Source organism: Crocodylus porosus, unplaced genomic scaffold (assembly GCF_001723895.1).
Source record: "Crocodylus porosus isolate Cpor-Errol unplaced genomic scaffold, CroPor_comp1, whole genome shotgun sequence".
Lineage (NCBI taxonomy): Eukaryota > Metazoa > Chordata > Crocodylia > Crocodylidae > Crocodylus > Crocodylus porosus.
Genome location: NW_017728931.1, coordinates 130,904,663 through 130,918,511, shown reverse-complemented (window position 1 = coordinate 130,918,511; position 13,849 = coordinate 130,904,663). Strand labels below are relative to the sequence as shown.

At 40.0% G+C, this 13,849-nt stretch overlaps 1 protein-coding gene across 2 annotated transcripts in view; it reads left to right on the top strand.

The window, feature by feature from the left end:
- SEMA3D (semaphorin 3D) overlaps positions 1 to 13,849 on the top strand; it is a 199,383-nt gene that overhangs the window by 103,083 nt on the left and 82,451 nt on the right. For both annotated transcript variants that reach the window (XM_019543653.1, XM_019543652.1), the window contains 2 exons: positions 11,582 to 11,644; positions 12,359 to 12,478. In XM_019543653.1, the coding sequence (XP_019399198.1) occupies positions 11,582 to 11,644; positions 12,359 to 12,478 (183 nt within the window). The remainder of the gene's footprint in view (positions 1 to 11,581; positions 11,645 to 12,358; positions 12,479 to 13,849) is intronic.

Below are 13,849 nucleotides of genomic sequence, written 5' to 3'. Positions count from 1 at the left end.
GGGGGGGGGCAATAGGAAATAGGAGGTGCCCTGTTTACCAGAGCACCCCTTGGAATAACCAGAAACAACTGCCACAAGCTGATAGACAGTAGATTTAGGTTGGACATCAGAAAGAACTTCTTCTTCATGGTTAGGTTTGCTAGAATCTGGAACACGCTTACAAGGGAGATGGTGTTCTCCCTCTGCCTTGGGGGTCCTCAAGAAGAGACTGGACAAGCACCTGGCTGGGGTCACATGACTCCAGCCTTTTTCCTGCCACAGGCAGGGGGTCAAACTCAATGATCCATTGAGGTCCCTGCCAGCCCTAGCATCTATGAATCAGTTTCAAACTGGCTGAGACTGGTTTAAGATAAACCTAGTTGAATGTAGTATCAGACTTAACTGATTTGGGTCAAGCTGGTTTATGCAATGTCTGTCTCAGACCCCTTCCTGGTTTAAGTTAAACCAGAGTTCCCCAGCATCCTAGATGGTTTGCAGCCCTCAGCTGGGCTGGGCTTGGCTGGGCTGTGGGCTCCACAGAACAGGCTGGCCCTGCTCTTCTCCTCCCTAGCCATTGTTTCATGAAAGACTGTAGGCATAGCAGGGTCTGTCTGGCTTCCCTTGTTGCTCACTCCTCAAGCAGGAACTCCTGTGTCCCACAAAATGGATCCCAGCCCCATGGATCCTAGACATGTGATAAGGTCACTAATGCTGAGAGGTGCCTGTGTGTGTGTGTCTCCAATTTCACTGGGACAGGCAGACAGAACAGTGTCAGCTTAGGGCTTTTGGGAGCTACTCAACAGGTCAGCTGGTAATGACCTTCCTTGGAAAAAGCTGTTTAAGAAGAGCTTGATCTAATGAGGGAGGCTTTTGTTTTTCTGATGGGCTGATAACACTGTGGTTTTATCAGCTCCCTGCTGGTCTGCAGCCATGCCAGGTTTGCAGATGCAGAGACAGAGATTGAAAAGTTCAGTATCATCAACAGATGTGCGCACTGTACACCTCCCCATCAGAGTGCTAGGCTAGGCTGGGCTCTGGTAACACTCCTACCCCTTAAGCAGGAGAAAAGCCTGAGACAGAGCAGGCTAGGGTGAGGATTTAAATCCTTCCCTAATCAGACCATCCTGCTGGGGCCTGGTCATGCCCGCCTCATCTCAGCACTGTGGAAGGGAAGTGAGGTCTTCTCTAGTGCCCCCCCAGATTCTAGCCTGAGCCATAGCAGGCATGTGCCTGCATTTCTTCAGTCCAGAGGGCATGTCTATGCAGTTACAAACCAGTTCAGCCTACCAGGCTAGGCTAACCTGCAAAGACTGAATCAATTCAGATTCAGGCTTTTTGAATGTCTGTCCCTAACCCATAAGATTCAGAGGTATAATGCAATGGTCTCACCAGCTTCCAAAGAGAGGTTGCTGTTTAGCATCCACCAGGCAAATCATTCCCCTGTTTTAAGTTACATCTTGTTTGGTAAGTGTAATCTTCCAAGTAAAGATTGGTTATATCTGTAACTTCCAGTGTATAGTTACAAAGGCTGATGAGGGTGTGAATATGGACAATATGTGGGAGGTACTAAAATACCTGGCGCTACTTTGCTACTCTTCAATTGGTTTTGTAGTGTTGTAACTGCACTGACTTGGAGAAGAATCAGCGTCCTTTATACTTGATTCCATCTAGGGAAATATTTCCCTTATATTCATTTTTCAGGCAGTATTAAAGTACTTGACTTTGCAAAGTCCAGTCAAAAGCTTGTCTCTACATATACATTTCAGGGGAAGGAAACAATGTCAGGTGTGTAAATATCTGTTGAAAGCATAGAAGACCTTCAGCAAATGGGCATCAAAGTATAAGAATACCTAACATTTTAGTGTCCTAAGGTTTTTTGTAGGTCAGTTAAATCTAAATGCTTCAGTAAAACTGGTAAAAAGAAAATAGAGCAAGTATTTAAAACCTCAAATATACTGTATTTAAAACATGAAATATGGGGAAATGTATAAATACGTTTTTTTTTTTTTTTAAACCTTCTTGGTTTCCTAATGATGTAAATAGCTTTGGATTTAAAAGAACAGGAAGTTTTCTTTGGACAACCCGATTTTGATATTGCCATATTTAGTGACCGTTATATGCAGATTCCTAAAATAATGAATTTCCCATGCTGGACACATGCATAAAACAGTGTTTGTATATGTGAAGAGCAACTGGCATGCATATGTAGCATTAATTCTGGCTCTCACTAACATTCCCATGAGCTATAATTCTTTTTTCAGGAAGAATTTTAGAAAGGTGAGCAATTCTTTCCAATTTCCAAATTCTTTCCAACCTTCTGGAAAAAAAAATACAAGAAATTACATGCAATTTTTTTACCATCTCTGCCACCGATTAAAATACAAGAATAACAAATATGCCAGCACCAATAGGAAATCATCTCTGGAAAATAATTTTTAATCCATAGACTTCAATAACAGGGTTAAATGCCACACTGTTACAATTTCAATTTTCCAGAAAACATGTTTGAATTTTCATCATACCTTTTATTGATACTGTTTCATTTTTCTGTCATGCTATTCTCTTTTATATTGTATTATTCAACGTTGGACTTCAACAGTGTTTTAAAAAAGAAGAAGAATTAGCATTATACCTATTGTATTCATGGTAAAACATTGAAGGGACCTTGGCTGAGGTTACTTAGCTAATGTTAACACTTCATTGAAAAATCTGGGAAAAAAACATTCTGCCCTGATGCTAGTGTTTTAGGGGTACACCGTGTCCTTTATTCTCTCAGGCTTGTAACTATTTAATCATATAGACATTTCTTTTGAGTCATGATGTTTATCCATGTGAGTTACTAGCTTTGCAAATTGGCTCAAAGTTATCAATGTTAAAGGACTCAAGGACCCAATCAAACAAGACCTCTTTCATTAGTGACTCAACAAAAAATTGGCAAATTCCAATTGACAACAATAGGAGAATGTTGGCAGTGCTTTTGGTGTCTTCAAGTCTGCTGTGATCAGTGTCTGTGAAGAGAACTTGGATTTTCTGCCAGGAAAGAACAAGACTGGTTGGATGAGAATGACCAGGAGATCCAAGAGTTGATTGACCAGAAATGCAAGGCCTTTTGTGCTTGGTACAGTGGCATCAACTCCAAACATAAGAAACGGAATCACCAATAAGCCAAAGCAGAGGTCCAAAGGAGGACTCATATGGTGAGAAAACAAGGGGAAGGGGATTCAGCATCTCAGTGACATCCATAATATGCACGTTTTTTTTAGTGCCACCAAAGCTATCTATGGTCTGAGCACTCAGGGCCAGTCCCCCTGAGACCTAAGGATGGAAGAGACCTGATCAGGGAAAGGAGAGCCATCAATGTTTATCGGATGGAGCATTTTGAAGACATTCTTATTTAAGATGCTGTTATTGACAGAAGTGCTTTCAACTCTATCCCTCAACATACAGTTAGAGACAGTCTCCAAATCCCTCTAAGCCTTGGCAAAATGAAGAAAGCCATTAAGCAGATGAAGAATGACAAAGCATCATCTGGAGTTGATCGAGTCCACAGATGACCTCAGGGATGCCGTGATCATGACAATCCTTAAGAAAGTGAACAGGTCCAATTGGAAATTACAGAGGAATCATCAAAAGAAAGATCATTAGAAGAACCCTCCTGAACCATGTCTTTCCACAACTCCTCCCTGAATATCACTGTGGGTGTAAGGCATAAATAGGCAAAACTGACATGATCTTCACTGCTTGCCAGCTTCAGGAAAAATTCTGGGAACTACATAAGCCTCTCTACCTCTCTACATGGCCTTCTTTGACCTCATGTCAACCAAAAAACACTATGGAAGATCCTTCTGAAGTGTGGATGCCCACCAAAATTTGTCACCATTCTTTGCCTGCCCCAGACCAGTATGTGAACAGTGGTCCTCAGTAAGAGATCTATAACAGATCTTTTTGAGGTTAAGATGGGAGTTAAACAAGGCCACATCATCATCACTCCAACATTCTTTTCAATATTTCTTGCTGTGATGCTACATCTGACCACCAACAAGCTTCTAGTCAGAGTGAACCTAAACTTCTGAATAGATGGTAAGCTGTTTAATCTTAGCTGACTCTGAGCCAAAACTAAGACCATTTCAACCTCAATCATCAAACTTCAGTATGCTGATGATGCTGTAGTGTGTGCTTGTTTGGAAGCAGACCTTCACGTAATCGTCAACATCTTTACTGAGGCAAACCAAAAAATGGGACTGATGCTTAACATTCAGGAGACTAAAGTCCTCCATTAACAAGCTCTTAATGAGAAGTCCTCAGCTCTGGTAATTCAGACATACAGTGGACTCTGGAGAATGATGAGTATTTCCCATACCTTGGAAGCCATCTCTCACAAAAGGTTGACATTGGCAAATAAATCCAACATCACCTCAAACGCAGGCAACCTTTAGACTTTGGAGAAAATGTGTATTTGAAGATCGCAATGTCAGATCTAAAATGAGTCTCATGGTTTATCAAGTTATGGTCCCCATCTTACTGTACAGAGCTGAGACGTGGACAACATAGGAGATACCTCAAATCAAATCTCATCAACGCATGCTGCAGAAGATCCTTTGAATCCAGTGGAAAAATAAATGTGTCAACATTAACATCCTCTTGCAAACAAAAACCATGAGCATTAAGGCAATGATCATTTGACATCAACTTCGCTGGGCCAGCTACATCATCCAGATGTCTGACTCCAGACTCCTGAAGCATGTTTTATTCTCCCAGTTCAATTGAGGCATATGCTCAAGAGGAGGACAAAGTACTTCAAGGATGTCCTCAAGGCCAACTTGAAAAAATGTAACATCAACTTATGGGAGACTGTTGCCCAGGACTGCCTCAAATGGGGAAGAGTCTGCTGTAGGGCTTTCAGGACCTTGAAACCTCACAATAGCAACAACAACAGGAGATGGAAAAGCAGGAGCAGCAGAAACAGCATGTTGCAGACGAAATCAAGAATCTAGTGCCACACACCCCACATGGAAACACATGCCTGCATTGCAACAGAGTCTGTCAATCCCAGATTGGCTTTGTCAGCCATCTTTGGACCCAAAGATATAGCAGTCATGGAATATGATCCTCCTCAAGTGCAAGGGATTTCTGATGAGCATAGTGGAGGGCATATCAGCAATTCTTATTCCTGTGAATAGGTTTATTCACTTAAGTATGTTGTGTACACATCTACCTTGAATTTTTTGTATTTTAAGGAGGCAGCAGAAATCCATGTCTGTAATGTGTCAGCCAAATTGACCAAGTTGGGATTTTCCCTGGATTCAGATACTGAGCTCCTGGTGATGTCCATGGGGATGTTTTGGGTTACTGGTTCTTACAAAGTATATTTTGTGTGTCATAAAAATGAAAAACTAAATGCTTGATCTGGTTGGGCAGTCAGCCTCCATGTTTTGTCAAGGCATACCAAAGTTTTTCTTGGGTGTTGCTAGGTAAAACTTACTCTCCCCATCACTAATAGGCCTCCAAAGAAGGCCAGCCCCAGCCTACACACCACTTTTACCCTTAATTAGGAAAAAAGTTGTCCTCTTAACAGGATGGAATTTGACCCAGTGTGTTGTGCTGTGACCTGGTTGGTTGATGCTGATATTTGTAAAGCTCTCTTAAGGTGCTAAAATCACCAAGTTTTTTACCCATCCTACTTTTAATAGAAGGCTGTTCCAGAATCTCACTGCTCTGCTAGTTATAAATCTTCTAAGGTCCAATCTAAATTTATTCATGGGAAGTAGTATGCGCTTTTATTCTTGTGCCAACATTGTCCTTTCATTTAGCTAATGCTTTTTCTCTCTCTTGTGTTTTCCCTTGTGGTGTATTCATAGGCAACAATCCTATATCCCCTCACTCTTTGTTTTGCTAGGCTAAATAAATCACTGAGAACAACTGATTTTCACAATCTCTTTAGCCAATTCCTTTAATCACCTTACAGTTATAGTACTCATCTTCTATATGCACAGTATCTCATGTGGCAACCTATTAAATGCTTTACTAAAGATAATTTCCTCTGTCTAGAAAATCAGTAGTAGTAGGAGGCATCTGTCTGTCTTGCAAGGCAACAGATAGTAGGATTGCTCCGAGAGAGACCTCAGCTCATGGAACCATCTACGAGTGTGGCTGTAGAGCCCAATTCTGGAGCAACAGTCTCTTCCATTCTTATCACATCTGAAGTTCATATCAAACCATTCTGAATGTGATGAGGAGTCTTTCATGAAGTTTTTCTTCCCTCCGCAAGTTGGGCTCTTCTTTCTTCCAAAGCCTTTGTTCTATGCTTATTAGACTATTTTCAAATACTTTTATCCTCAACAATCTTCTTCCAAGAAATAAGGATGCCCATGTGACCTTGTTCCTGTAGAGAGTTCGCCATAAGACAGCTCCTTAGGTACATGCCCATCAGCAATTCCCCACACATGACCAAGCCGTTGGAGCTGACTCTGGCTAAGAAGAGAAGGGATGCCCAGAATGTTGACACGTTCTAAGATCTCAATGTGGGCAGCTTTGCTTTATCAAGAAATTCCTAAGTTGCATTAATAGCATGTGTAGAGCCACCCTGTATGAAGTTCATTTTGTCCTTCACAATGGTTGCAACCTCTTACTTGTTAGAATCTTCTACAAATTTAATGTGCACTCTTCATTCCACCATCCAAGTGATAAATGAATGTATTAGGTAGTACCAGACCTTCATAGGAAGTCCCTGGAATGCGGTGCAGGAAGGTGAGGCAATTTTCTTGAGTAGAGTATCTTATCAAAAAAAGCTATTAGGTTGGTCTGGCATGATCTACCTTTGGTAAGCCTATACAACATTTTATCCCTTTTTACATTTACCTCCATGTCTCTTTAATTACTTTTCCTTCAAAATGTGTTCTGAAGCATTGCATGCTAATGAGGTGAGACCATAGTTACATGGATCACATTTTTCCTTCTCTTTATTACTGGCTCATGATCCGTTTTTCACTTTTATGGCACCACCTTGGATTTTGATAGGTTTACTTAAAAAAACCCAAATACAACTTGCTATTGAACGTAATGGGCCTGTTCTTTCAAAATTTTGGTATGGTGAATGGCTCCTTGATTTATTATTATGTAATTATGTTTACTGTAGTAGTACTGAAAGGCTTTAGTCAGTGCTCTTTATTTTAATAGGTACAGTGGAAGCAAGTAATAATAAATACCTAGGTCTTCTAAATCACTACAGCAGTAGGTCTAATTTTTTTATCACATTAACTTGCATTTATTATATGTTTTTAATTGTTATTGGGTTGGTCTGGCACGATCTACCTTTAGTAAGCCCATACAGCATTTTGTCCCTTTTTAGATTCACCTCAATGACAGTTTAATTACTTTTCCTTCAAAACTTATTCTGAAGCATTGCATGCTATTGAGGTGAGACTATATCAGGTTCCTAAATGTTGGTATTCCTAAATGTTGATAAAGAGTATTTTTGTAGAACTAATTAAAAATAATGATATATTACATTTTGATCAGAATAACACAAGATACAATCAGGAGACAGTAATAGCAGCACTGACCTTTTAATCTTCAACATAGATACATTGCAAGAAAATAAACACAAAATTAAAAGGAGAGAGAGGGGGAAACCCCTTTAAAGTAGATAGACATGAATTTAATTCTTTCTTCACTTACGTAACCTGAAAAGTCACAGATACTTGTAGTATAGATGATCTCTGTGAAATGTGTAACATTATAAATATTTAGTAGGTGGGATTTGTAGAATGAAAGCCAACCCTATGGATTAATGAAATGAAAGTCAACCTTATGTATTCTAAATTCAACCTAATGCATTTAGACTTGAAAATGATATGTAGTAACAGTAATATATCCATATAACATATTTTAACATTTGTCCATGTTCACTCTCAACATTTATGACCCTCACGTTTCAGAATTCCAGTGCAAAATGCTGAGAAATTTGAAAACGATTATTTGGCATTAAACATCTCAGCTGAAATTTGTCTTGCAGATCAGAGAGAGTGACTCTGCCAACCATCTACAGATTTGTGCATTTGAAGGCCAGACAGAATTGTTAGACTGTCTAGTTTGCATGAGACTGAGCCCAATAACTTATCAGTGACTAAAACGTATTTCCAAGAGAAGCATCCAGACTAAGTCCATTGCTGTTGTCTGGGAAACAATTATGCACGCAAATTACCCTATACTCATGAGAAATCAGTCGGATAACTTATGAATGAAGTTACTTATGTGTGCCAATGTCTGCAGGTATAATTATGTATATTGATTGCTAAGCTAAAATATAGTTCTGTACTTTGGCTTGTGATATTACTCTTTAATTTATTGTGTAGTTTTGTTGATCTGATACATTTGAGAAATAACATTTTCTGGGAACTTCTGATTTCTCTCATGTAAATTAAACAAACATTCTATTAAATCCTCTGTACATAATTGTAAGTGGTTTCAGTACTTAATTATACCTTCCAGTGACTGATTTATAATGCTAAACTCTGGGGCTGTAAAATCTTCAAAACTAAACCAACAGACTCTTCTATAGTCATAACTGATTGTGGCATTTTCCTCAGTCAGCAAGGCAATGAACACTTATGATGTGCCTCCGTTTTCAGTCCTGCAAAAGAGATCTGCATAAGCATTGGGATCCACCCAGATAGGTCTCTTATCTTTGAAGAACCATGGCCTTAGATTTATTACACAACTCTTCTTCTGTCTTTCTTCAGCAGCATCCTCCCAAAAGCAGCCTCCCTTCCTTTTAACCTCACTACCTTCCACGGTAGTCCAGTGTGTCACGTGCATCTACACGTGCAACCTTTTGGGAGCAAATCTGCTCCCAGTGGGAGCAGCCTGGTGCAGGGCTGCTTCTGCCCTGCTCTTCCCCCTCCAGGTAAAGCTAGGCTGGGGGCTGGCAGGGAACACGGGGGACTGTCCTAATATACATAGAGCCAGGAGAGGTCTGCTGGCTGCAACAGCAGTTGTCTCCTGGCCCCATGCACTTCAGAGGGGTCCTGTTGTCCATGGGGCCAGGAAACATCTGCCACTGCAGCTGGCAGAGCTCTCCTGGCCCCGTGCACATTGGAACACACAACTGCCAGTGAACCCCATGCCCTGCAGGGTTCCCTGCTTCCCCAGGAGGGGGCTCACATGGAGCTCTCCCACTTGTGGGGCAGCTGCCAGTGAGCCTCCTGCTGGGCAGCGTTTCCCCAGCCAGCCCTGTGCTGGCTAGGGACCAACCTGGAAATAGGCTTGCCAGCAGCTGTTCCACAAGTGGGACAGCTGCCAGCAAGCCCTTGGCTGAGTGGGAAAGCAGACAGGGCCCCAGCCCTGGCACTGCATGGCTCCCAGCTCCTCTGGGGAGCCAGGAGCCATGCATCCCGAGGATGGGAAGGGTCATAGAGTCACCCCATGACAGCACTGATTGGTTTTCAGTTCCTGGGATTAGCTATGAGATGAACAGTGCCAAGACTGGAGACAGAGAAGTTCCTTGTCCCCTGTGGCCCCCTGCTGGTGTGGCTGACCAGGACCAAATTTACAGGTACTAGCTAACTGTGGAGTATACTAATTGACTGCGTAGTAAATGCCACACGTGTAGATGATGTCACTTTACTGCACAATAGATTAGTATACTGTACAGGAAAGTGTCTCATATACACACAACCATATTGGAGAAATTATCTGAAATAAATCACATGTAATTCAACAAGAACAAGTGCGAGGTTTACACTTACGGAGGAATAATCAGCTGCACAAGTTCATATTGGGTAACAACTGACTAGGCAGCAGTTCTTTGAGGAAGGGCCTACATGTTACAGTAGATCACGACTGAACAGGAGACAATGACTTTATACTATTTCAGAAATCCTACTGGTATATATACAGAAATCTTGTATTCAAGACACATGAAATTCTTCCACTCTAGTCAGCACTGCTAAGGGGTCATTTAGAGTACGTTTTTCAACTCACAGCACCTCATTCCAAGAAAGATATGGACATGCTGGAAATATTCCAGTGAAGAGCAATAGGCAGAGGTCTAGAAAACATGACCTATGAGAAAATTTTGAAATAATTAGATTGGTTTAATTTAGAGAAGTGAAGAATGAAAGGAGACATGACAGTAGTCTTCAAATAAGCAAAAGGGCACTGCAAGGAGAAGCAGCAAAGTTAAGACTATTTTTGTCCACGGTGGATACAAGAAGGGGCCTAAAGTATAACAAGAGATTTAGGTTAGAAGTTTCTAAAATATTCAGTTCCTCCCTTCTAATTATAAGGATTATTAAGACTGGACCAAATTACCTAGGGAGATTGCAGAATCTGAATCACTGGCAATATTTAAGAGCAGGTTAGATAAATACCAGTTTAAGAACAGGAATTTTGTTGGAGGACATGATCTCTTAATAACCCTTCAATTGTAGTTGTCTGTATTTCTATGATAACCTGTTTGTAAAAGGCCAATATAGTCCATTTCAGTCTGAAAGTAAAACAAAAAATGGCTGAAATACACCCAGAAAGGTTTCTTTCACCCAGGTTTTGCAGATGTTGTAGTTTGGAGTGGTTCAGGAATTTAATGAATTTCCTGGAACCAGATCCTAGTCTGTGGTAAGACTGCTTTGGCAATCTTCAAAGCTACCCTAATGCTAGTACTAATACCCTATTAGAGCTACTCTACCTGTGGCATTACATAGGATCATAGGAAAATATGCTTGGAAGGGCCTTCATGAGTTCATCTAGTCCAGCTCCTTCTTCAAAGCAGGATCATCCCTGACTAAATCATCCCAGCCAGGTATCTATACAATCTGTTCTTAAAAATTTCCATAGAGGGAGATTCCACAACTTTTCTAGATAGACTAAGCTAATGCTTGATCAGCCTGCCCTATTCAGGAGTTCCTCCTAATCTCCACCCTAAATTTCCTCTGCTACAGTTTGAAGCCATTGCTCCTAGTCTTGCTTCTATAGGAACAGAGAAAAAGCTGTCTCCATCCTCTTTATAATCATCATTCAGGTATCTGAAGACTGTATTTTCTAAACCTATTTGCTTAGCTATAATGCACTTCTAGCTTATTGGTCCTATTTATTAAATGGTGTGCTATTAATTTCTGACAAATGTACTTTTGTTCTGACTATTTCCCTCAAACTACACTTAGCTGTTAGAACAAAACACCTTTTCATATTAAAATTGGCAGAAACAGCTAATATTTCTTAATTGCTTTGCCAAATAGTTAGCCAGTGGGGCAAATTCACGTAATTCCAAAAATTATGTTTGGCTAACGTCAAATTACTTTGGCCCATCGCATCTTTGAAAACCAAAGGGAGTTTACAGCACTGAAAATACATGAGAGTCATGAAACCAGGGGGGAAAATGTTAATGATTAAACTGAAGAAAGGGTAATTAAAAAGGAGACATGAACTAATGGCAGACCACATTTAAATTCCCTCCAACTGTTCTGCTAGAAATACATATGAAAAGTCACATTAATTCCTATTCATATTAAAAATTCTTTAATAGACTTAAAGCTATTTTAGCTGTGCTTAATAATGAAATTCTTAAGCTGAAAGTGAACTTAATGCCTCTTTAAATAAATTACAGATTTACTGGCCTGCAGCAAAAGAAAAGGTGGAATTATGCAAATTAGCTGGGAAAGATCCCCACGTAAGTACAGTATTTTTTTTCTATTTTATTGTAGCTAGTAACGATGTATGCATTAGTTTCTATGGGCACTATGTTGGATTATTAAACTGCACTCAAAAAGAGTTGGTAAGCACATACATTTAGTATTTTTTTTCTAATCAAGGCATAGAAGATAAAACTTGCATACTGTATGCTTTTTTTTTTTCTTTGAACCTTGAATTAGTTGTATTGGCTTCCAGTATTTATTGAAACCATTAACTAGTTTCATCCCCTATATCAAATGTGAATGTTGCAAATAGAATACAGAGCAATGAGTAGAAGTTGTCTTTAGCTATTGTTATGCATAAGTATAACTAGACTTTGTTCTCAGGAGTGAATATATCCTGAATTTTACTCAGCCTGGAGCTGATCCAAAGCCCAGCAAAGTCGGTGAAAATCTTTGAATGATCCTCCTGCTTCACTGAAACTCACCAAAATCCTTCTCAAAGCTATGCCATTCCCACATAATTTGTCCTGGCCCACATCCTTCAACCATCATAATAGGCATGTAGATCATTCTCTGATGTATGGGGATTAGCCATTGCTCATGTTTTCCCAGTTCTTTTTAAAGTGGGACTAGCGTAGCTATTGCTTAGTAAAACGTAGACATGAGAGGCAAATGAAGTGATGAGATGTGAGTATTGCTGGGGGCATAGTTGTACAATCTTAACATTTCCCTCATGTTTTCCACAATAGACAGAATGCGCAAATTTTATCAGAGTTCTTCAGCCCTACAACCGGACCCATGTTTACGTCTGTGGAACAGGAGCCTTCCACCCTATCTGTGGATATATTGAACTTGGAACACACAAAGAGGTAATTTAATCCACCCGCCAGTGGCGCATGACAAGAAATGGCTCTAACCATACTTAGCATCCATCATTTATTTTAAAATACACTGTGCACGGTATAAAAAATGAACTGACAGCAGTTTATATAAATAGCAGGGTAATGGTGGGTTTTATAGGTCATATAAGAACTCAAGTTCTCACATTTGATGTGTCCATATTATACTTGGACAAAGTTCTTTGCCCAATCAGAATTAATATACAAAGTTCTTTAGAATGACACATTCCAGTGATTAATTATGTGAAGAGTTCATTTAACCCAGATGTCTTTCTTCCTAACAAGTCGTTTCCCTATAGTTTTTCTACTCTGTTGCTTTCTGGCCACCACTGTAAGAAATCGCTTCTACAAAGGAAAACCATAACTTCTAAAACAGCTTCCCTTACCACTCAATGGGCGACCTACCCATGGGGATGGAAGTGCCCCCCTGTTGTGGGACTGTTGAAACTGCTTTGCTTTGGTTAGTCTCTGTATTACTTAAAGTGAAATCTTACATTCTCCATGTCCTTAGAATCACTCATTCCCAATGAGAATAACAATTTTGCTACAGGAAGGACAAGTATTGTGAAATGGCAAGGCAGTAGGGAAAGACTATTCAGTGGTTTTCCCCTCTTGACAGCTTGAAGACTCTGGGGATGGGATTGTAGTTCTCCTCTGGGTTTACCACTTGTGTGGTCCCAGTGGTCAAAATAATTGTTAGAAGGAGAATCAAGCTGCAGCTAAACAACAGACACAACTCTGCCATGGCATTCTGCCCTAAAGATGCCCTTGAGGACAAACAATGGAGTCCTTCATCTGGTCGTTGCACCATGAACATGGTCCTACTTGAGACTTCTTCATCGTAATCCATGGTTCCTCAAAGCAAATATGACTTTATATCAGCTTGTCTCTATAAAGTATTATGTCAGCAGTTGTAACAAGGTGGAGGAATACATAACCCTATTACACTCCATTTTTTTCCTGCACCTCAGCTGAACTCTTCTGCCTGGGGCAGAATTCTTTCTTTTCAGGACTTTTCATGGTGTATTATACAGAGTTAACCTCATGGCTGTTGTACATAAAATCTTCATTAGGAGATACTAATGATTCACAGGGAAAAAAAAGTATCATGCACTTTCTTAGCAAAGAATCAAGCATATAATTCCAAGGGAGAAAAAAACACGTTATAAATAGTATACAACCTTGTGAGTAGTATTTAGAATACTATAACTATAACTTCTAACTGCTCAGGAGCTTTATTTTAATCTATAGATATTCTTTATGTTGTTACCTATATTTAAAAATAATCTTCCAATATAATATTTACATTTATTGCCTTTAGTGTGCTATGTGTAAAAATAT